Genomic DNA, 24,677 nt, shown 5'->3' with positions numbered 1-24,677 from the left:
AGGAGGGAGATATTAAAGGAGCTAGAGAAAGAGGGGCCTCTGTACGTGGAAGGGGTCAAAGGATGTAGGAGGGGTGGGTTAGAATTGTTGGACTGCCCGATAGAACTTTCCATGGTGCAAAAGCTCCATTGGTATGCTCTTCCACATGACAGCCACTAGCCCCGTGTGGCAACTGCACACTTGAAATGTTCCCAGTAAGACTGAGGAACTGTATTATTTATTTTGCTTCATTTAAATTGATTTAGATCTAAATAGCCATGTATTTAAACAGCTAGTGGCTACCAGGTTGGACAGTGCATGACCCTTAGAGAACCAAAGGTTTTGTCTCCTGAAAAAGGGAGTTAAACTCTTCCTCTGACTAGGGAAAGGAGAGTAGAGAGGGAGACAAACCAGGGGTATTTCATATGCAAGGGACGAAAAATGACTTTGCCTGTGCCAGGTGACCTTAATTTTCATTGGTTATACCTTGGTGATAGCCACATAATTAGATCATTACATTAGGACAACCCACCTGAGATACGAGGCACTTGAAATTCACATCTCCATGTAGATGTCACCGTCTGAGCTGTAGTCCGCATTGAGAATTTGAATTAAAGAATTGCCAAATCTCATATGGAACTACCAATACTCACCCTCACTCTGTCTGCTGCTCTTGATCAAGATGCTTCTTCTTCACGTGACAGGAAGATTAAAAGGATTCTGCTAGGTTCCTTAGGATGAGGACAATTTTTTGAAAAGCTTTGCCTGATGTCTGAATGACAACAAAGCCCTTCTCTGATTTCCTACTCCCCATTTTGCTTCCATGTCTTGTGGTCACTTTGGATCTGGATATTTTAAAGCCAACAAGAGGTGATTCCCTTCAGAATGATTTCGCTTAGGCATAGTAGCTTTCTCTCTCTCTCTCTCTCTCTCTCTCTCTCTCTCGTAGAATTTGCCACCCACAGAAAGGGGTGTATGTCTTGCTCTGTATTCTGCAGGTAAACAGAGAACCCCAAATAGGCATCCATTGTTGCCCTGAAATGGCATCACCCATCATCATTTCACCGGTGTGCCCTCCGCTAGATTGTGGCATGTGTTGCTTGGGCTGTTTTTCATAGTCTCCGCAGCTGGGAATTCAAGATGCTATACTTAGGCAGAAGTCCATGAAGGAATTAATTGATATGAGCCAGAAGTTGATTGCCATTTAAGTACTCAGCCTTCACCATTGCCAAGTTTCCCTCTTTGCAGAAAGAAGTGAGCTTGCCTGCAAACTGGCTCATTCAGGATGTGAGCACAAGATGGAATGCAACCTTTAATATGCTGCAACACCTGCTTGGAAATAAAGGGGCTCTGTGATTTTTGCCCCCAAGGAGTTGACAGCTGACTTCATTACAGAGGAATCTGGCAGAGATGGTCGTGGCTACTACTCCTCAGCCTCCAGAGGCACTCACCCAGGAGTGCAGTGCCAACCAGACCTGAGCTTTGGGATTCTGCCAGAAACCCATGCTGGGCCATTTTACCCTAAATCATTCCTCTTTCTTGAACTCTAGGAGCTTTCAGTACCTTTGGTAGAGTTCCCTCCACACAAGGGAGATGGTAAGAGGTTCTGGCCTGTGGAAGCTAAGTGGAGAAGCGTTTGCAGGTGTTCTCAAATGGGATCTGGATTTTCAAACTTCCTTTCTCAAGGATTCTCTGCAGTATTTCACCCCAGCAGATACCAAAGCAGGGTTGCCATGCTCTATAGGGTGGAACTTGAAGGTTCGAGTCCTAGTCCAAATTCTGGATTAGGGAAAGACCCAGCACTGCTCCAAGGAGCCTGCCCCACCTGCGGGGGACACCTAAAGGCCATCTCTGGTGCCTGGACCTCCCGTCTGGGCAGGAACACTGACTATGCTTCCCAAATTTCAAAGAAGAATGTCAACCCTACCACCCATCTGCATGATTTCCAAAGCATATTAACCTGTCCTGCATTAGCAACATAGAACTAGCATGTTTGACTTGCAACAGAGAATATTGACTTTCTACTATTTGTTAGCCTTCATCGTTAAAAAAATCCATCTGAAATCTAAATGTCCAGGAACAGGCGTGGGCTTATAGAGAACACATCCACTTGGTGGACCATTGCTCGACCAGAAACAACAAAAACATGAAGTCTACAGAGTACCTTCAAAACTGCCTATAATGCTGATTTAAAACAAAGCACAACCCAAACTTTTATATATAATAATCATATAATTATTTTAAAACAAACATTTAAAATAGCCTGGAATGAGAATAATTAGAAAAAAATAATGGTGGATGCCAGAGGTCAAAACCAGCAATCTAAGTCAGCCCTGGCCTGAAAGTCTCTCTCAGATGGCCCACACAGTGGGGGGCAGCAGGGTTTGAACAAAAGGTGGAGTAGATTGCCAACAGTGAAAGATTGGCGCATGGCGCAGAACCACCCGGACCACTGGCTTCCCGAGACACCGAGCAAGCTGCCTCGGCTGTCTGCTTTCCCTCCAGGCAACAGGTTAGGCAGGTGACGGAGCTTTTGTTCTCTGGCTTGCCAGGGTCCCCACTGCGCCAGATTTCTCACTCACTGTTTGTAATCCTGGACCAGGTGTCAGGGTGGTGGGGTTCTGGGTCATGTTCCCCTTTTCTGTCCAAACTTGATATTGATTCTTATGTTAGAGTGAAAATAATTAATAAATGCCGAGTTGTAAAAGGTGATGTCAAGGGAAGAGAGTCTGAGGCCCCCACTGCTTAAGCTACGTCTGGATGTGGTTTTCAGATTTCTAGTCTTGAATCCAGCACACTTGCCTACGAATGTTACTGGCCCGTGGTTCTCAAGAGAGGCTACACTCAAACTGGGGCACTTTTGATGCCCAGCTTGCATGCTACACGAATTAAGTCAGAAACTCTCAGGGTGGGAGTCAGGTAATAAGAGTTTTCAAAGTTCCCCAGGTGATTCCAATGTAAAAAGGTCCTTGAAAAATCATATAAAACTTCACATTAGAGCAGTTTCTCAACCTCAGAACTACTGACATTTGGGGCCGGATAATTCTTTGTTCTGGGGACCAGTCCCGTGTATTTTAGGATGGTTAGCAGACCTCCGGCCTCTCTACCCACAGATAGCATGATATGACAACCACTGCATTAGATCATAGAGTTGTGGTCAGGAATAGTGGCCATTGTACTGGCCACCTGCCTATGCATAAGGCCTTGAAGAATTCTTTTTCTGGAATTAGTGTTAGGAAAAAATATTATCTCTTAAGGAAGTGGTATATGCTTTGCTGTCCCCCCCCCCCACTTCTTTTTAAGAACTTTACTACCAGGAAGCTCAGAGTCAATGCTACAAGTGCATTCAAAACCAAAATTAAAGCGCAAGACAAATACTTGAGTATATTTACTCCCCTCTGCACAATGCTGATTTTCCTGGTAGCATTTTGTTTATCTTTGTCTTTTATTCTTAGCGACTGAAATAGGACTACATATAAACAAGGTAACAAGCAAAAGGAAGGAATGAGTGTTCCTCACACTGTTCGGTATTTATGACCCAAAGAACAGTTGTTTATAAGGAAGGGCCGGTCAGCCAAGCATATGGAGCCCACAAGGGTCAACCCCTTTGACCTCCAGCTTTGTCTGGGATGAGGCTGAGCAGTGTGTGTTTAGACAGAGCCCCATGGCCAGCCATACAGCGGCCTCCAAGAGAGCACTAAGCACCAGCCTCTGAGAATTCCGGTTCCCAGGACTGCCTAGGAGTCTGGGGAGTCTCTGAGAGGCAATGCTGTTCTAGGCAACTTGGGACCCACCCCCGGAAAACACCGTCACCTGCTTTCCGTGAAATGAGGAGCAGCGTACTTTTAGTGAAATATAGCCTGCTCATTAATAATCAGAAGTTTTAAAGCTTTTTAAAAAATCATTAAGTGTGGTTATTTCATTTTAAATGCAAAATCCGTGAACAGACCAGAGATCTTAATTTTTTAAATATATTGCTGAGTATTTTAATTATGAATGCACTTGCATATTCTCAGCATACTTCATTATTTATGTAGGTGGTGAAAAAGCTTTTTAATTAAATAGCATGCTGGCAATCCATTGTAAAACGTATAGATGTAGGTCTCCTAGCATTAAAAAACTAAACACACACACACACACACACACACACACAATTATAGAGAACACATGCACGTTAATCACTACGAAGAACTTATTTCTGAATAATTTTAAAATTTGTTAACACTTTTTTTTTTATTGGTAACAAAAGTAGTATAATTTGCCAGCACTTTGCATGGCTATTCACATTTAATGCACCCAACTAACTTGAAAATGGGGTGAGCAGTGGTTCTCAGTGTGGCTCCCACACAAGGAGCATAAGCAACAGGGGAATTTCTTAGAATTGCAAAAATTTGAGCCCCAGCCCAGTGGGCAGAATCACAGTTCTGGGTATTGGGTCCAGCATCCTGGGATGGAACAAGCCCTCCAAGCAATCCTGACGCAGGCTGAGGCTTGAGAACCATGGGGTGAGGATTACACCTGCGGTGCTGGTAATCTGGGTTTCTTTCAAGGGTCCGCTGGCGACAGGCAGTCACAACAAAATGAATTGGTCCACACTTCAGTTCCCCACCAAAAAAGTGCTGTGAGGATTCTCGCTTGTTTATGGTTTAAAGATCTGCTTGAGGCCCTCAGAATTTCAAATAAGTTAAGAGTCTAAGCAGGTGAAATATTTCAAGCATGATGTGTCTGAAACCTGTCCATTAATATGAGGCATATACTTACCGATTTTGACTAAACATGTATATCAGGCCACAATTTACACATGGCTATTCTCTTCTTTAAAAACAAACAAACAAACAAACAAACAAACAAACAAACAAACAAACACAAAAACCCCTTTGAAATGAAAGGTCCTAGTCATTCACCATTTTGTGGCAGCCACTGGTGCTAGCAATTTTCCATGGACGCGCATGCCCGATGACCACGCTGCATTACCTCCCGTGGCTGGGGAACCAAGGCTGGGAGGTGGAGTGATCCGGAGAAGACCACACTGGGAGTCACACCAGGGCTGGAACTAACAGCCACTCTGCTCCTTGCTCTGTACTTTGTCTTCTGAATGAACAAAGCTGCTTCTTAAGTACACATAAGCCAAACTGCCTCTCAAATTGCAGCCATCTACTTTGAGTTCAGATTTGCACAGCATGACATGAATTGGGCTGCAAATTATGCAGAAAACAGCTATCACATCCATCTGTGATGTCAGAATCTTCCAGTACAATGTGACCTGGTAGTATCCAAGAGAGGAGAAGAACATTGGGTCTGATTCCTTCCCTATGCAGTGTGATGAATGTCCTCCCAGCTGCATTTGGCCCGGTGTGAAAAGGTTAAATATGATTGAGGTTACTTTACGCCCGTGATATGCTCAAGAGCAGATTTCATTTCCAAGGGTGCAGGCAATTAGTTTTCTTTTTTTTTTTCTTTCTTTTTTAATGGTGGAGTAACCAGAAAAAGAAAACACACAAATACACTCATACCTAATGGTAAACTGAATTTATTTCCTCTTGGAAAACAATTCCAGTAATCTCCAGGTTCAGACCGCAGAGTAAACATTAATAACAGTAACATACAGGTTAGTTCAACTGATTCAAGAATTTGGCTGTGTGAAATCATTAAGGAAAACCTTGAACACTCAAAGCTTCAAATGTATCCAGGAAAAAAAAAATCTTTGACAGTCTACATAACAACTATTGCATATATAGTGATGCTACCTGTCACATTGCAAGGCTTACAAATATATATACGGGCCTTATCCAGCTGTGGGGTCTGTTCTGTGAGAACATCTCTTCATGGTTTGCAAGAATCTTCAGCAATAAAAAATAGTCTTGGATTTAACCGTTGATATACCAAAAGAGAAATTCTAGGCTTAAGTGTAAATAAAAGGAAGTCCAAAATAGTCTCATGTGTAACACAGTTGTTTTAATCTGTCTTCCTTGAAAATACTTTTTCTTAAGCCATTTTGCTCACTTTTTTTTTTAAACTTGCCTGAATAGGGCCCAAGTCCACTTGTCTTTATAAGACCATTTTAGTATCAGACGACATAATACATGTGCAACACTTTATATACAAAGAGTCTATCCGGTGCTCAAAAGCTCAAACACATGAACATCCAACAGTTTTGATAATACAAGTTTTATGGTACAATACAATGTTTCTGAATAATATACATTAACAATGAAAGTTTCCGTGCAAAGAGTAAAACATGTTCCCTTTTTGTGCCACAAAAGTCATTCTCCTTGAGAGACTACTTGCACTAACTGCTGTGTTGGGTCATCGTATGATTCTGCAAGAAAAAAGAAAGAGGGGGAAAAAAACTTAAGTGACTGTATTTTCATCAGACCAAATATCTATCCTATAAATGCTGATTGATTTGTAAAGCTGTGAATAATGTGTTTCTGCCCCCTGGTGACTAGGAGCTCATGGGGGCCCTGACTCCTCAGTGTCCCCCAGGGAGCACCAGGACGGAGAGGCAGGACCAAGGGCCCAGTGAGGTGAGAAGTCTGACCCGCACCTTTCCTTTCTTCTGCCTCTGCCATGCTTTCCCAGGATATCTTTCCACCTCCGACCATCTCTTCTTACCAAAATATGACCCATTTGCAAAGACCAGGGTAGCATTCTTTTAACAGTTTTCTTTATCTGTGCATTATTTCAATTACAAATGCTTTTGTTCTAATCATTTTTAGATGGTGAACATCTTGACAGCAGAGGCTCTACTTTCCCTGAAAATGGACTTTAAAGGCAAGAGCTGCCTGGCCAACGCCTGACAGAGGAGGCAGGAAGGTTCTCCAGCTCCCCTCCTCAGGGGTGGGCTTGGGCTGTGTCAGGACATGGCTCAGGAGCAGGTCACCCTATGGGGCAACCACTCCCCCATGGCCAGCTGACGCAGGCTCTGTTGTATTTTGGTAGGTTCCTCTCCATCACACAGCGTGTCCCCTTTCTTAGCAAACAACGTCCTTCCAAATTGTGAGGCTCACTGGAATACCTGGGCCTGTGGCCTGCACAGGTGTTCTCATGCATTTATTTGGATCATAAGTCAAGAGATGGACTGATTTCCACCTTCCCTCCTCTGCATGTCCCCTGAGCCATGTTCTCTCACCTCTCACCCTGTACGCCATCCTCTACAGTCCTCTGATCAGAACCTGGAGGCTTAGGTCAACATACTATTACGTCTATGTTCATCGCATCTAAAATGGATTTCTCCCTTCTCTGGTTTCCTGCCACACGTTATACCGCTTATATCGTACACTCGTAGGTGTTCTCTCCTGGCCATTTGCAGGCCTGGTGCTCTCCCTACATCAGTAATTCTGGATTCACGCTTTTATTCATTCCTTCACAAGCATCTGTTGAACACTTGGATCGCCCCCTGGCATAGGCCACAGCAGTGCAGTGCTCAGGAAGGAGGACTGGCCAACTGCAGGACTCACCAGCTAGGCAAAGGCGACTGAGGGGAAAGGATGGTCCCTGCCTCCATGTCTCCAAAGTGCCCACAGTCTAAAGAATAAAGCCCTGTGGGTGAATAATGGTGAAGTAATATGGCCGAATTACATTAGAAATGAACACAGCAATGACGTGGCTACACCTAACCCTGCCTGTCTGTCCTTTGCGGGAGGCTTTGCGGTGGAGGCTTTGCAGTTCAGTTGAGGCTGCAAACACGAGAAGGCATTTGGGAATGCAGGGAAGGCTCTCCAGGTCAAGGGATCCACGTGGGTAAAGACAATGAAGCAAGAGTATGCAGGTGTCTTCGTGGACCTGCAGCTTGTTCGCACTGGCTGGCGTCTCCTAGGCTGTGTGAACTACGAGTAATGAGGAGAAAGGAAGATGGAGCACAGTTTGGGGCCAGATTATAAAGAGCTATATGTACCGTACTAAGCAGTTCAGGCTTTGTCTTATAGGCAAAGAGGAGCTATGGGAGTTTTGTAAGCAGAGGGCTTTGTTTTAGAGAACTCTGCTGTATTTCCATTCCTCAAAACCACGAGCAAAATGGCTGCTCAGTGACAACGTGCTGATGACCAGTGGCTTGGCTGCTGACATTTGCCCACCTGAGGCTGAGGGCACCAGTGAGGGACAGGGGAGACTTGTGAAGAGAGCCCAGTTTTCCGTTCCTTATTTCAAACTCAGACCATTTTTCAAGAGTGACAACAAATAATAATGATTTCACTGTCCCTTATTTAAAACGTAGCTATTTTAATTAATTCAGTGAAAGGAATATTTTTCTTTTTCTTCTTTGTCTTAGTCACAAAGTGCATACAGGAGCAGACTATTTTTATGTCTCTTTTTCTTTGTATTGATTTTAAATGGTTCTGAAAATTATTTTTCACTAATAGGTCGACCAAAAATAAGTAATCAGAATACTGATGGGACTAAAAAGCTTTCCTCTTTCCTTAAAAATCAACATAATTATGATCTGAGAGGTTATAAGCAATGCACAAGTTCAACTACTCAAAACATACTGTGTAAGCTTTATTATACATTTTGTTATCTTAAAGAGCTAAGTCTGGTCTTATAGAAAGATTTCTTATTTTAAAAAAACAATCTGAAAAATAAACACAAGTTATGATAACAGTTACCTAAATGATAGGACACTGACAGCAGATAGGAATTTTTTGTTTTACACCATAATCAAAGTTTAAAAAAATCCATTTAATAACATTAAGTTTAAATGTTTACAGTGCTTACAATAGACATTCCACATTCAATAGGATTCTAGAGGTTAGTAAAGGACGATATATTGCAAAACCTCCAGTGTTTTTGTATGTGCCAGTATCAGGATACTGCAAAACAAGAATCTAACACAAATTGGCCATAATAGTGGCCAATAGTTGTGTCTTGGATGCTTTCATCTTAAACCAAAGCCATATAAGTCTCTCCAGAGCTGCAAAGAAATGAACAAATACATATGAATCACTTATTGCAACAGATTGAAGTTGCTACACTAAAGGAGTTATGCTCTGCATATTAAGAGAGAAGAATATAAATCATTTGAGAGAAGGACAAGAGTATGGCTTGTGAAATTCAAGCTTATAGAGAAATAAAGAGCCTCAATATAAATAATGTCTAAATGGAAACCTGGCATGAAAAATGGTAAAGGCAGAAAGTTTCTTTGGTGTGGAGATGTCTGCATACCCTTGAGATCCCTTATGCATTGTTATTTCTTTTCTTTCTTTCTTTCTTTCTTTTTTTTTTTTTTTTTTTGGTCCCAGCTCAACTGACGGCTAGGTCAAGACGCTCCATTCTTTGTGTCCACCACTGGCAGGGACTCTCCAGGTGGGCATATTCTCCAATCGTCATGGAAAATTTTTCATTGAAAAAAAAGAAACCCTGCCCTCCAAGGCTTGACCTCACCCCCTTGGAAGACCCCTGGGGTGTGTCCGTTCCCCTCCCCCACGCTGTACTCTGAGTCACTGAAAATACAAATGGCCTAATTTCATTGTAGGAGGAAGGAAGGAAGGAAGGAAGGAAGGAAGGAAGGAAGGAAGGAAGGAAGGAAGGAAGGAAGGAAGGAAGGTCTGAGCTGCATAGGTTATTGGGTTTGCTTTTCTGGGTTGGAGAGAACAGATGCAGAGTGTCAGTCTCTAGACCTCACTGAAGATCCTGAGAAGGGAAACAAGAAGTCACTGAATAGGAACCCTCTCTGTATTTTGCATATTTAAAAAATCACAGACACCATTTCTTTAGAAAAGGAGACAAGAAACAAGAGGGAAAGATGGACAGTAGACGAGAGAAGCACTAAGTGAAAAGAGAGGGTGGGCTCTGCACACAGTTCACTCCAGCCCTGGCTTCTTGCCATGCCCACAGAGCTGGTCCCCAGTCACCACAGTACAAACGTGGACGCGCAGGGAGGCGAAAACGCTGCCAGGCCATCAGCAAGCAGCCTTCCCCGTGTAGGTTTCTGCTCTTAGGTCCAGAGGAAACCACTCCCCCAGAACAAAGCAGTGGGTAATCTCACCATTTTTACACAGCAATTCACAGTCCCCAAAGTACTTTAATGCAATGACAGGTTATGAGAAAAAAGATCTGTTCCAATGAAGGGAAAATGTTTTACATAATCGAGGAGAACATCAGCAACATCGATGGGGGTAGGGAGGGGTGATGACAGAAAAGGAAGTAGGAAGAGAAGAAAACTTCTGTAATCCCACAGAGAGTCATATTCTACTCTGCAAAAAGCCATCTCTTGGAGACCCCACGTCTAAGTAACTGAAAATTGCAAACCATTAATCCCAGTTATGAACAGTTGTTTTACACGAGGGGGGTTTGTGTTAAAAAAAAAAAAATCAAATCCACAACACACCTTCAAGCTTAAAAGAAGATCTATCTAGGTATGATACTTAATAACTAGGTTTAAAAACACACACACACACAAAACAAAACAAAACAAAACAAAACAAAAAAAACCTCTCTTTACTGTAAAGGGCCCCATTTGGAAGGAGTGTGTTCTATCTTTTTTCTCTTTAAATGTGAAATTAAACTTAGAAAGCTAAAAAACAGATGAGGACCTTACAAATTCCCTTCTAGCACTATGTATTTCTTTTAAAATATGAGATGCCTTTCATTTTACAAGACTGGAATTCTCATTTTGGGCTTGGCACTCTAACAAATGATTAATTCAGCCTCTTTTCTGAGAGCTGACCACATTTACTGGTCAAATGGTTTAATCCTATTTAAAATGCAATCCAAGCAAAATATTTTAAAATAAAAATAAAAACCCATGATCCCCTGAAACTGTTCACCTTGGCCAAGCTATCCCATTTTTCTGTGATTTTGATGTGAATTTGAATATTTGCCCCTATAACAATGACGAAGTTAAGCTTTTGAGAAAAGCCTGGGGGAATCTACCTTCCCAGGGTGGAAAAATTAAGTCCCCATCTCCAAAGTTGTGCCACAGATTGTCCAATCTTTTGGCACAGGCCACATCTCATCTGTGTTTTGTAACCCTTTGTTGGCATCGGCAAAATGTTAAGTCGCAATGGTAATAAAAATAAAAACTGCCTTTGAATGGAAGTTTTGTGAGAACTATTGACTCAAAGATGTTAATCATTTTTACCAAGACTTTTCTATTTATAGCCCTTTGTCTCAAACAAATTCTGACAAGCTTTTAAAATTAAGAAAAAGAGCCAGCAGGCTATTTTAAAAAGGAATGAAAAAAAAAAAAAAAGCTTTCCACTAATTCACCATGCCATTAGAATCTTGAATTTAAACAGCAGTTGTATTCAGTTTAAATGAGATGTTTTCCAACCAGATGAAATAGCAGGCAATTGTGGCCTTGCAACAACGCAAGGCGGGAAGAAATAAAGAAATATAAAGATTAAATGTGGCTGTTGCTTTCAACAGATGGTGACAGCATCACGGCAGCATGTTGTTTTTTCCTTTAGTTGAAGAACACAAACATTTGTAATCAATCATCACTGATTAACTAATTATATTACCTTTCCTTTTACCAGGAGGGCTGGACCTTTACCTGTAAACACTATGGATAATCTGTATGCTCTTATTTTTCTGGAAGCATATTCCAGCACACATACAGTCGTGCAGTTACAGGCTGCAAACAGAATTCTACATTACCATCCACCTTTAACCACTACTGCTTTTTTATTTTTATTTTTATTTTTTTAAACAAAAGCAATTGGTTTCCAACAGGCTGGATAATAAGTCTTTTGACCTGCATTCTTCTTTGACCCATTAAGGTCACCCCCGCGCTCGGGCATATAGCTGACTTAGGAAATGCCTGCTAGCCCTACATTTCATCTCCTGCCCACTCAAAATAAAGCTTTCTTTAAATGTGTCTGTACGGGTCCCTGAAGGCCAAAGAGACATCCCTGTAGTGGGTAATGGAGGGACAGAAGCTTCAGCCTTTATTAATGAATGCAGACCATTATGAGTCTGGCTGGCTCCTTCCCTGTTCCCAGAAGCATATACTGTACGTGACTTAAAATGCTAGAATATTGACACAAAGCGAGCCGGGCACCCCTAAGGAAAATTACTCCTCGGATATAATGTAGGCTCGTAACAGCTATTAGAGTACAAAATAAAACCCTCCGGGATCAAACTGACATATACCACATTCTACCTAGTCCTCAAACATTAGAAGAATTTCTTTGTGAAGGCATTCTCAAGGACAGCATTAAACTGACTTTTGTAGCAATCTCCAACAGCATTTTGGCTTAGAGCTTTTAGTACTAAATCTCTGGTTTGAATCAATATAAGTACTATATCTTCTACATTAATCAATACATTTGGTTCAATACATGTTCTATTAAATTATACTTTCTAATCAAGAGTTTTACATTTCCACCCTCTCTCTTTTTCATTCCCAACTTCTTTTGCTAGTAAAATAGTTTTAAAAGTGTATACAGATAATGATGACAGGATACTGGGTTATCTCCCCCCATACGTTAGAGAAAAAATTGTCACAACACAAAGGGCAGCCTTTAAACGTCTTAATAAGGTTAATGGGATGTGAATGTAATAAATTAACATTTTCAAAGTCTGCACAATTACAAAAGTACTCATAGTTTTAAATTAATTAAAAGTGAATAGCTGCAGCTCTGGAAGCACCATTAGGAATGGTCTAAAAATTATACTGAAGACCCAAATCATCCAAAAGTACCAACTAGGCCCCATTTTACCACCACAAACTATACACTTCCTGGTAATTGTGTTTTCGTGGACCTTAGCTGGTAAATACCAGGAACGTATGAGATGTTGTATTTTATTGAATAGTCTTTAAAAGACAAATATATTAGATTTCCCAAAGTGCTATGAGAATCTAAGAAACATATTCATATAATGGATTTTTATAGCCAGGGAAGTTGAGTCATAATTTTTACTTTGGTTGAATTGACTAAAATGAGGTTCTACTCTTTTATTTTGACAAAACAATGGCATTTGTGAAACTGTCATGATATGCTTTTGCTGCTCTCTTTAATGCCATGAATATTGCATTTATGATCATGTTTGCACGGAGAGAATTTCCTTTTTTATTTTTTTACATGTAATGTCATCACTATGAACTTAGAGACACTGACACATTTTCTTTTGACATTTAACAGTTCACATGGGCTTGGCCTGACATCTCAAAGCATTTTCTAGACGACACTAAACTATATTAAAGCAAAAGGTGATATGGCATCATAAGTGATCAGAAAAATTCAAGATATTAAAGGCAAAAATGGACTATAGTTTATTTGGTTTGTCCCTTTGTTGGAACAGAATTGTTTTATAAAGTTTATACTCCAGGCCAGTTTTAAATGGTTCTGGCAATGAAGTTTCCCTTACACCTCCCATAGGAAATGATTTCACATTCTAATAAACCTCACTGACAGACATTTTTGTTGTTGTTCTCTAGGCATTCATGCTAAGTAAGCCTAGAAAAGGGTGGTCGGAGATAACCCTGAAACATGTGGACACTAGCAAGTTCATGAGTTTATGCTCAGAAGTCTGAACACACACACAGAGAGAGAGAGAGAGAGAGAGAGAGAGAGAGAGAGAGAGAGATCTCCAAAGTAACCCCAAGGACAATCCAGTAAGCTATCTCTTAGTCATTTTACAAAATACATGCCATTCGATTGCTTCATGATAGATTCTAGAAGACCAGTAGGCTTGTCTTATGACTAGATTTCACAGCCTCAGCACTACTGACAGGTTGGGCTGGACAATTCTGTTCTTGGGGGGAGGGAGCGGAATATGCTGTCCTGGACTCTGTAGGTGGTTTAGCTGTGTCCCTGGCTTCTATCGACAACATGCCAGTGACACCTTCCCTGTTGTGACAACCAGAAATGTCTCCAGACGTTGCCACATATCGCCTAGTGGGAAAAAGAAATCGCCCCCAATTGAGGACCACTGCTTTACAGTGTTTTGAAAAGTAATGCTTAAGTAGGCTACTTAGTCTTTACTTTAAGAGATTTCTCCCCCATCAAATTAAAAACAAACAAACAAACAAACAAAAAAGGATAGCAAAAGGGAAGCATATATACCACATAGAACTATATTGCATGGCATTTTAAAATACAGCCAATGGGTGAGAGCAGGCAATTGTTAATAACTTGTGGAAAGGATTCTTTGAGATACGTAATAAATGGCATTGCTCGTGTGAAGATCTGAGTCTCTCCAAAAACATCCACTCATTCAGCAATTTACTAAGACCTTCGATATACCGTCAATGAACAAAGGTGGTACACATTACTGGCAATTAATCAAGGGTGCTTTAGGAATATCTGCAATCTAATAGAGTATAAAGGGACCCAAATATTAAACTCTGGAAATTAATATTTAGGGTATGGAAACAACCATCTACTTTGAAAGAACTGCAGAGCCATTATCCTCAACTTGCTGGTCTAGATTCTATAGCAAGAGTCAACTACACCTGTAAGTAATGCATCAGGGAACCAAAGAGACGGTTTCAGAGCTGGGAGGATCTGTCTGACAGAATCTGGTCCAATATCTCATGTTATAGATGAAGAAATTAAATCCCAGAGTTTAAGCCAACATTCAAGGTCTTCTAGCTACTCCAGTGGCTGAGCTGGCTTCAGGCTTGAAGTAACTGTTGAGTGGCACTAATGCTGTGTTCTAATCCCTGGGCTGGGCCGGCTACAGAGATGACAGATGCTGTCCGTAATTGGCCCTCAGCAGCTCAGGGAGGATGGGGAGCTATGGGCCCTTCACCTCCTGTGAGAGGCTGTGGGCGTAGTTCTCAAAGAGTCACACTTACCTGGTGCTGGAGGGATGAGGAGGAGGAGGTGAGAAGGGAGTGATGGGCTCCAGAGGTAGGGGGCAAGCATGAGTCCGGCTGAGAGCCACAGAAAACGGAGACTGTTTAGGACTCAGTCATCTCTGGGGCTGAAGATCCCTGGGGCTGGGCAGGGAGGTGGGGAGACAGTTCAAAAGGGCCTATTTTCACTACAGGTGATCTTTTTTACATCGAACCAAGCTGAGAAGCCCATGGTGGTTAACAATGTCACAAGTATACCTACGTAATTAGCCTAGCTTAGGCTAATGTGAGGCTTCAGAAGCCTACAAAGGCTAATTTTAAAATGATGCCATGTCCAAATTGCTAATATAGAACAATTTCTAGTATTTTCACAGTTAAACATTACAGAGAAATAGAACAAGCCACTCTGGTCCACCAGCTTCAACAGTACAAATTCTGTGCTGATGGGTCATAAATGGGAAATGTTAACATCATAACAACTTCATTTTTCATTGAGAACTTAAAAAAAGGTAGTAAAATTTCAGTCACTAGCTGACCCCTCTGTTTTGCATGGCTGACAGGCTTGAAAGTTTCCCTATTTTGAACTGATAACAGCCTTCATCATCTACTACACTGAGAAAAAAACAAAGTGTCGAATTGGAAGAATAGGCTGACAAGAGCAAAATGGCACCTGGGAAATATATTAAAATATAAAGTTTATTTGTAATAGAAAACTATAAATTGAGCTACCTGTTTACATGCAGGGAGACAACAGAAAATTTAAACTAAACTATACAAAGCCAGCAAAAGTGACAGAGAAGCTGGAGCTTCAAGATTTTGCTCAGATTCTGGAATTGCAGGATTCCAGCATATTGTGGGACAGAAGGCTTTGATAGGCAATACAGTCTAATAAGATATTCAGGGATTAAGGCAGTGCTTCACAGACAGATGTGTCCATGTGCCAGTTGTTGCTAAGCTTTAATTTTTCCCCCTGTAATGTTTAATTTATCACACTGGCGCTCTCTAAACTAGAACATCTGTAAACAAGGTTAAGAATGACCTCCTTCCAATTTTACATCCGTGAACAGGGCCCCTTCTTCGTGCTCTAATTTTAGATACCTTAAAGATAAATAAATCTGTGGAAGGAGGAAAAAAGAAGGCTTGTTTGACACTGTAATGTGTTCATCTTGGGCGAATACAAATTTCCTTTCTGCCAGGTTGTTGGTGCACACAACTGACTCCTTCCTGATGCTCGAGCCATATTCAGACACCCCCTTCCCAGTCAAATGCAATTAAACAAACTTCTGCTAAATATTTAACAGGCTTGTGTAGTAATTAGCAGCAAATAATGGGAGCTTAAATTGATAATTGCTCAGAAATGTCCTCTTGCAAACATTACAAATTTCCTGCTCCTCCTTTTTCTCTTAGATTTTGAATCCCAGAAGATTTTTTTGCTTTCTTTCCTCCCCCCCACCCCGGTTTTTTTTTTTTTTTTTTTTTTTTTTTAAGAAAAAGATTTAGTTAGTAAAATTACCCATAGTCACATTAGTTGGCTCAAGACCTTGCAGTCAAGTTGGGTTGTTCTATCATCCGCTGCAAGATTCCACTGGCCTTACTTATTTCACTTCTATTTTTGAAATCCATTGAAATTTAAAGTTATGTACCTGACCGCTGTTGGAGCAGGGCATTGATTTAAAAACTGACTGGCAGGCTTAGGATTTAAACTCTGGTCCACTAGATTCAAAAGGTCATCTGATTAGAATGGGAGAAGCACAAGGCGTTGTAATTTATATTCAAAGGGTAACCTTTGTAGGGAGGAGGGAGGAAGGGCTCTATCTGCTTTTCCTCTTGATATGGACAAGGATTTTCTTCAACCCAATTCCAATAACTATGAAAAATAGTTCATTGAACTTGGGCAAAAAGCAAAAGAAATGCCACTTCCTTGTAGTGCATTATTTCTTTTATTAAAAACACTGCCACATTCTTTAGGAGGTTAAACTCACATGAACAGTAATAAATCATCAAGAACAGAAAAATATCTTTCTCCGTCATAAGCAACCAAATGTTTGTCTACTAGGGCATTTGCTTTAGGAAATATACATAAAGAGAATAAGACTGTAGAAGGGCAATGTATTGAGTTACATAATTTACATAATTAACCTGTGTAAGGATGTGTGTATAGGCATGTGTGCACCTGTGTGTGTGTGCAGGTCTGAGCTGGATGTTGGTGCATGTGCTGTGGAGATGGGGAAAAAGCTACATACGTGTAAGGGTTCTACAGGTAAAAGCCCTGGTGTTCGCCTTTGATCCTTCTGTCCCTTCGGGCTCATATTCCTGCATGCAGAATGCAATTAGAAGGAGCCCCAAGCAGCCCTGTTTTGAATTCTAAGGAATTCCTTTTAAAATGCAAATATTTCACAAATCCAATTCTATTTGGGTGTCTCTCACTTTAAATTTTAAAAAATCCTGGTTTGGTGAGAGGAGAAAAATTTCACACTCAACTTTGGTGCTCTTTTTCCTTGCTTGCTCTCTTTCCTTTCCCTTCCCCCTGCATGTTTTTGTGGGCGGTAGAAAGTTTCAAGCCCCCTTTCTTGAACAACCTCCTGCCTCCTGGTCCCCTGAAATCACCCATTTATTAGCCAGTTCACACAAGCAAACACAAGAAATCAGGAATGCTTAAGTGCACCTCTTATCCCGTGTGGAAACTAGTCAGTTCTTAAGATATATTTGTATTCTCTCTTGTCCATCATCGCTTCTTGTCTCAGAACCTTTCAGGTCTGAAAATGGCAGAGCTGCTCCCACTCTCCGCCCAGCCAGGATGAGCCTCTATATGCTTCAGAAGCCCACACTTGAAACGCCCACCTTCCTCCCACTTCCCGGCACCTTTCCTGGCAATGCTTCTAGGTCTCTGTGGGACAGTTTCCTCACCCCTCGTGGTGCACAGAGCTACTAGAAAGACAGCCCTTTAATTCTCCCACACAAAGATGTGCTGTAGCTATGGTGAGGGTAATCTATAACCCTTACATCCTTATATAATTTGCTACTCCAGATTAATTTTAATTCATTAGCATAAAGCAATATAATTAAAAAAATAACTCTTTAAAGTGAAGTATTTAACATGATCCTGGAAGAGAGACAACTTTGCCTAGGCCAGGCAGCAGGCATGGTGCATACTCATGCAAATTCAAAGGTGAGCTGTAAACAAGTACACACAGCAACACTGCCGAGCATAAAGGCCCGGCGACAGGAGGCCTCACTCTAATCAGCCCTCAAAGGAACCTGCCAGCCAGAAGTGGCACTTATTCTAATTTAAAGCCCTCATGCTTGCTTCAGTGTTGCAAAATTTATAAAAGAATAACTTCATTAAACCGCCTGGCACTTCAAACACAAATGCAAACCAGCCACAACACAGAAGGAGCTGGACAAGAGGAAGAGAAATATTCCCAGAGAACTGGTATCCCAGGGATTAAAATAACGTCTGCATTTGGGTGCCTCTGTCTCTGAGGATGAGGTATGCCATGCAACTTTCCTTCAACAGGACTTCTGCCACATGGCCCTTTACTTCTGTCATGAGGCCTGTTGATCTTGTGAGTCTGCTTAATAATGCTGAAAATCACTCAAAGTGGTTCGGCAAGCCATGTCACATGCAGAAATACATCTGGCAGTACATAAATGAACGCTATTCAATGTTCCTTTCCTGGTCTGCAGAGGAGATTGACTCTGAACACACCACTATTATAGTTCTCATTTACTTGGGTATATATTTCAGACTCACTTAAGTTGTTGAAAAACTAATGTAAAAAAAATTTTTCCCCTTAACCTCGGTCCTCAAGAAAGAAAGCAATGATAAGGGTTAAGTGGAAACAATCTGCTGAAACCATGCACAGCACTGGAGAAAAGTTATTGTCACATCCTAAAACACACATTTTTAAGGAAAATAATTCTTCTCCCCTGAATCAAAGAATCAAAGAAATGCTACAGTAAAATAACTTCAGGCTAGATTCCTAAGCTACAGTGCAGTTTGTGTCAGAACACACATCATTTCATGCTGAACTGTCAGCATATTTCTCAAAATCATTTTTTTGGAATGCAATGAAAAGACAAATTGTAGAAAAACGCCAAACCTCTCAGAAAGTACGTGTCACACACAAGTTGTACTACACATGGGGATCGAGACCCCAAAAATGAATGAATCCTTTCCTGTTCAGTGTTTCTCATCACCCCAGTCCAAATTAGTGCTAAGATTGTGTTTTAAAGAAAATAGAGTAAGCATTCAAAAAAATTGAAAATGGTACTCCACGGATGGATAAAAGGAAACAACTGTAGGGTGAAATCTCTTGAGGTGAATCTCCAAGGACATCCCCATTGTTTCTCAGTTTTGGAGTGGGGTTCTTGCTGTTGGTCAGAAGAGGGACCTGTTACAGCATTCACACCAGGATGACTAGAGGACACGCTGACACAATAGTAGATGCGGACATTAAAGGAATCACCAAAAAATGCAGTGTGATGGGATTCGTATTATTCCTAGGAACAAATATTGAAATTACTTGTCTATCATCCTTACATTTGTTTTATAGTGCTGAAAGCTCTTTTACATTCACATAAAGCGATATATCAGTGAAGGTAAGTTGTATTATTTTTCTTCTCCATGAATAAAATAAGGCTAATCAGATGGAATGAATGAGCTAATTCAATTATAGGCAGCCTTTATTATACAATAAAATACGGATTATTGATCTGGTGGAGTTGGCAGGGCAGGATGCAAAGTCAGTGAATGAAACCTGAAGATCTGAGCTTCAGCACGACTATTTTTAGTCATGCTTAAATCTGTTAGAACTGTTTTCACTTTTGAAAAGCCACCCAAAGAAAACAACACTAACTAATTAAAGCCAGTTGCTTCAAAAGGGGACAAATGAAAGGTTAACCCAGAGGGCTGCAATGGGAGCATGAGAAGGCCCCCTTAGTGTAATCCCTTGTTACCCTCGAGCCACAATGGGTGGAGAAGTGGGCAGGCTTTTTTGGCCTGTCTGAGGAATGGTACGTGAAAACGTATTTGGTTGGCTGAAATTTACTTCATAGGCATCTTGCTACAGAGTCAATTGGATTCAATCTCTTCCTGTAATAAGAATGAATGTATCGTGGCTGCACTTGGAGCCGGATTTGTTTGAAATACAACACTGGACTGTCCCAGCAAAACCGTTTTGTCTTTTCTCTCTTAAAAAAAAAGGCAATCATCAACCCTGGTTAGAAAGAAAGCAGCTTGGAATATGAGGGTCACGTGACAAGGAAAGCCTATGCCGCTAACACTAAAGGGAAGAAAGACGATGAGCTGAGTCAGTGTATATTTACACACCTTAGTGCCACCTTCCCATTACCCCTTACAAATCTGCCTCACGATACTAAAGCAGGCTCACTGCTATTTGTACTCTGCTACAAAGTGCAGACCAGACTCTCCTGCAGTCCTTATGAACTTCCCCCAGCTCTTCCCTACAGACGCGGTTCATACCTCTCTACCTTTTCACAGGCCGTGCCCACACATGGCAGCAAACATTTCTACTCCTTTTTTTAAAGAGTAGAAATGGGGTCTGTGTTTTGGTAGGCACCCCTCCAAAGCATAGGTAAGTATACACGTGGCATGTTTTCGAAAAAGACTCCAACGAAAGGGAGGAATGAGACATGCTCAACAATGCTGCACAAAGTTGCAGACTGTTCGGCTACAGTCCAGAAAATGAATCCAATTTTTCATTCTGTCATTATAAATATTTCATTGCAAATGGTACTGATTTTCTGCAACTGTGGTTAAGCAAAGGGCCTCTGTGTGAATATTTAAGAAAAAAAGAAGGAGGAAGACAACGAAGAAGAAGGAGGGGGAATTAAAGGTTAGCAACCAATTAATTTCTTACTTTAAATGTAAAAGATGCTGGGAGAAATTCAACAGTGATGTAGTGTGTGACTCAAAGAAGAAGAAAAAAAACATTTACTCGGCTCTTCTTCTGACAGTTTCTCATAAAATATCTGCAGTCCATCTATCTTTTAGTACTCCAGGCTCCTCTGGAGAGCAGAAAATGGTGGTTTAAAGCTCACTTCAGTGCCAGTCTGCGGGAGATTGCTTTCCACAGGACCCCCGCTGATGGAGGCCTAGGGGAAGAGGCCCAGGAGTTATTCAATCAGCCCGAGACTCTGGGGCGGCTGGGGGTCCTTTGAGGGCTGATTATAAAGCTGCCCTCCTGTTGCCTGCCTCGGAACAGAACGAAATGAGCAGCCTCTTGCTGAGCAGATTCTGCAAGAAGGAATTTCACCTGTCATGGAGTTTGTCAGAATTTCAGGATTTATCTTGGTGCAAAATTAATAAAATACCAACCAGGATTTCAGGCTGACTACTCAGCTGTGTCATCTCAAAGTGATCTTTCACCCAAGAAAACCTGGACAGTGAGCACAGCCTTTCTTGCCCTACTTTTCCTTTGGAGGGTGAGCGAGACGATGTGACTAATGCCACCCAGACATCAGGATGAGATTCTGAACCAATTACACACAAGGCTGAATTACGTGTGGGTGCTACTGTCTTAATGTGTGACCTCTCCCCTTGCCGCTTTAGTTCGAAAGCCTCTTCGGAATAAGCCTGAGACTAAAGCATAAAAAGTCCATTTCTGCAGTTTATAACACAGTAGGTCCCCATTATAGCATCACATCTGCTAAATTCATACACTGGCATTTCGGGCCTGGAATTGATTTATCTTTTAAAAAAGGAGTACTAACAACGGACTATGTTAAGAGCACATATTGTGAAACACCATAAATTAATGGTGAGTCAGCCTGAGTAACAAGGTGGTTCCACTTTTTGTTTTAACACACACCACCCTCACGTCCCAGCACCCTCTGGGCTCCCGGGGGAGCATGGGAGTGGCGATGGGAGTGGGGAGGTTTATTAAACCTCCGCAAGCTCTGAGCTACAGTGGGTTGGGCCACCTCTGCTCATTCAACTTCAGAAGGTGGCTTGTGCCACACATATCACCCCAGCTATTTTAAGTGGGGCTCTCTAAAGCCCAGGGTTTGATCATTTTGAGCTGAGGCTTGGGTAGCCCCAAGGCAATTAGCTCTGGTTCTCAGAGTGGGGGGCATCATATCACAGATGGGGGCAGCATGTGGGCACTGGGTTGGCTCTCACATCATTGGATGGTCCAAGCCACTGGAGAGAATGGGCAAACATTTCTCAGATTCGCCTCCAGACTCTGAACTCAGGTTCAGAACAGGATTAACTTGGATGGTCGTGCACACCTTGTGTGGCCTCCCTGGCCTCCCACCACGTTCAGGCCATGGGTGCCTCTTACTAATTGGTGATTGGCAGTACATCGTCTGCTCCTAGAGTTGGCTGTTGGTTTAAGGCAATTGCTGTTTCCCTGTCCATTTTCTAATTGACATTTTCTAAATGAGACATAAACAACACTGTAATGTGTTCCTTCCAGCTCTTCCCCTAGTTAAATGACAGTCCCCTTTTGGAGAGCCACCTTTACAAAGCAGTAGTAGCCCAACAATTTTAACACCACGAGATCCCAGGAAAGAGTGAGCAAGAGAGAGAGAGAGAAAGCTTGCAAGTGAAGGCACAGATGGTGGGCGGGGACGCAGGGTGCTCTCAGCAGGCTTCAGTGGAGATGCATTAACTCCACAGAGGGATGAGGGCACCCCACCAGTACCGTCATGAATTATAACTGAGTATGGGAGTGAGGTCTTAGTGCCTGGCTCACAGCAAATAGACTGCTCTATTTTCCTGCACAATCACCTTTCACCCTTATAAACTCAAAGCACAGCAAAGCACACTGCTGATATTTAATGGTATCACAGTAGCCTTTTATGTGTCTAGAAGGCACACAAACTTAGCAGATGTGCCCAGTGGTGTAAGTCAGATAATTATAAAATTAAGTTTTGGCAATGTAAAAAAGGAAACCTTTTACAGGCAATTCGAGTTTCCAGTGGAAGATGGTTTTCTGCCAGCAGAGGAGCTGCATCAAAGCAGGAGGTTCCCCCCCCCCACAAAGAAAGAGGCCCACCTCCCAGACACACTGGGTACAAGGAAAAAGCCTCCCTTTTGCAAACTTTCTCCTCTTATGGGAAAGCAGTTCCTGCCCACTTTGTTCCCCCACTCACTCATTCAATGAAGTTATCAATGAAGGAGGCCTGTTATTTTAGGCAGTTTAAAATTTCACCACGTTTAAAGGACTCATTTACCCTGCCTTTCACTCCCGTTTAAGCCTCCGAGTTGCTGTTCTAAATGACAGCACCGCGAGCCCTGCTTTTAAGCACTATTCATCTCACCCGCCACAGCTCAGGCTTTTACAGAACACTGCTCTCTCTCCAACACGGGGAACTTACTCCTCCATAGCTGCAGGGCAGAGCCTGTTACGAGCTGTAGATGCACTGCAAATATAACAATAAAGGATACAAATGTGAATTCCTCTTAAAACACACGCTTGGCTCCGAGACTGCCTTGCCGTAGCAAACTCAATCAAGGGCAGCCTATCCATCTTTCTCCAAATGCACAGCAACAGCTCATTTCACGTGGCTGTCCAAAGGATTGCTACATCCACGGACCAGAAGATGCTAGGATGAATTGCTTGCTCATTTCAGGGGATTTATAGTTGAAGTCCACGATTACTACGGTTTCTCTCTTACTCTAATTGTCACAACAGTTGGATATGGAAGTGGTGTTTACCCACAATCGGATAAAAGTTTGTAAACACAAAGGTCTATTCTTGGCATTTTTTCCTCTGCTAACGTGAGGAAACTGATCCATGTGTGGAACAAACATCTAAACTAGGAGCACATGTGGAAATTCAACGTGCCTCTCTGGACTGCAGAATGTTCTAGAAATGTGGATTTCCAGCTCTCTGCAAAAGATCTGACTACAAAGGTGCTGAGACCGAGCACTGTCTTTACAGGACAATCATGCCCCGAGTTTCTCTTTCCTAATGGTTGCAGATCTGGTGCTGGGTGGCAGCAGGCTGTCTTGGCGACACAGAAGATCGCAGGGCCAGCAAAGCCCAGCCAAAGCAGAATGTGGCAGAGGTGATGAACATTTCCAGGGGGCTGGGAGGGAGGGGGCTGCAGAACTGGCCACAGTGCTCTTCAGTACACCCTAGCTGGATGCTCCATAAAGTCGCACTGATGGCAGTTCGGAGATGGCCATCTGTCGTCAACTCTGGGCCAGAACAAAAAAATAATGTAATGGCAGATCGCTAACAACAGGGCTGTTGGAGGAGGGAATGAGTCCTAGAATGAGGAGGTGGTTCTCCCTCTTTTAATAGCAAAAACCAGCCATCGATATGAACATCAAGAAATTAATGGATGGAGAATTTTTAAAAACTGAGCTGGGGTGCTGTAGAAACAATTCAAATGTAAATAAAGTGGTTTCAGCTTATTGCAATTACCTCTGTTGCACCTACTTCAGGCATATTAACCACTTGATTCTTGAAAATTTGACTATCAGGACACATGGTGAAGCAGTGAGGGCCAAATTTAGGGAAAGGTGAGCCCAGGTTGTGCCTCCAAACATGCACACACAGATTAGACATTTATTGGTACAAAATGGGTAATTGAAAATACATTTACTCTTTTAGTCCAATGAGTTCACTGTGACAATCAGGCTTATCTATCTTTCTGTATGCTTGCTTAATTTCTAGATGCAGTTTTATTAAAAAGTAAAATAAAGCTACCTCACCTTTAGCTGCAATATGAATTCTATCAAATTTTAAACTCTCTTCTTTGCTCAGAAAAGCCCACGTTCTGTGCTACTGCATAGATGATAGGAAGAGAGAGTAGAGAGAGAGAGAGAGAGAGAGAGAGAGAGAGAGAGAGAGAGAATAACAAACTGGGGTTAGCCGTGTGCTGTTTCTTTGTCCTATATGATTAACTTTCTGCCTTCAATGGTAAGGCCAATCAATCCTGATTGAATTATCCAATATTAACAGCTGAAAGTGATCAAAAC

At 41.9% G+C, this 24,677-nt stretch overlaps 1 protein-coding gene across 6 annotated transcripts in view; it reads right to left on the bottom strand.

Moving 5' to 3' along the window:
• Positions 1 to 5,491: 5,491 nt before the first annotated feature.
• Positions 5,492 to 24,677, bottom strand: part of ZNF521 (zinc finger protein 521) — a 278,735-nt gene continuing 259,549 nt past the window's right edge. For all 6 annotated transcript variants that reach the window (XM_019741256.2, XM_019741257.2, XM_019741252.2 and 3 more), the window contains one exon: positions 5,492 to 6,298. In XM_019741256.2, the coding sequence (XP_019596815.2) occupies positions 6,269 to 6,298 (30 nt within the window). In that variant the 3' untranslated portion in view covers positions 5,492 to 6,268. The remainder of the gene's footprint in view (positions 6,299 to 24,677) is intronic.

The sequence above is a fragment of the Rhinolophus sinicus genome, linkage group LG09 (assembly GCF_036562045.2).
Source record: "Rhinolophus sinicus isolate RSC01 linkage group LG09, ASM3656204v1, whole genome shotgun sequence".
NCBI lineage: Eukaryota > Metazoa > Chordata > Mammalia > Chiroptera > Rhinolophidae > Rhinolophus > Rhinolophus sinicus.
Note: the sequence above shows the minus strand (reverse complement) of the source record. Positions and strands in the feature narration are given on the sequence as shown.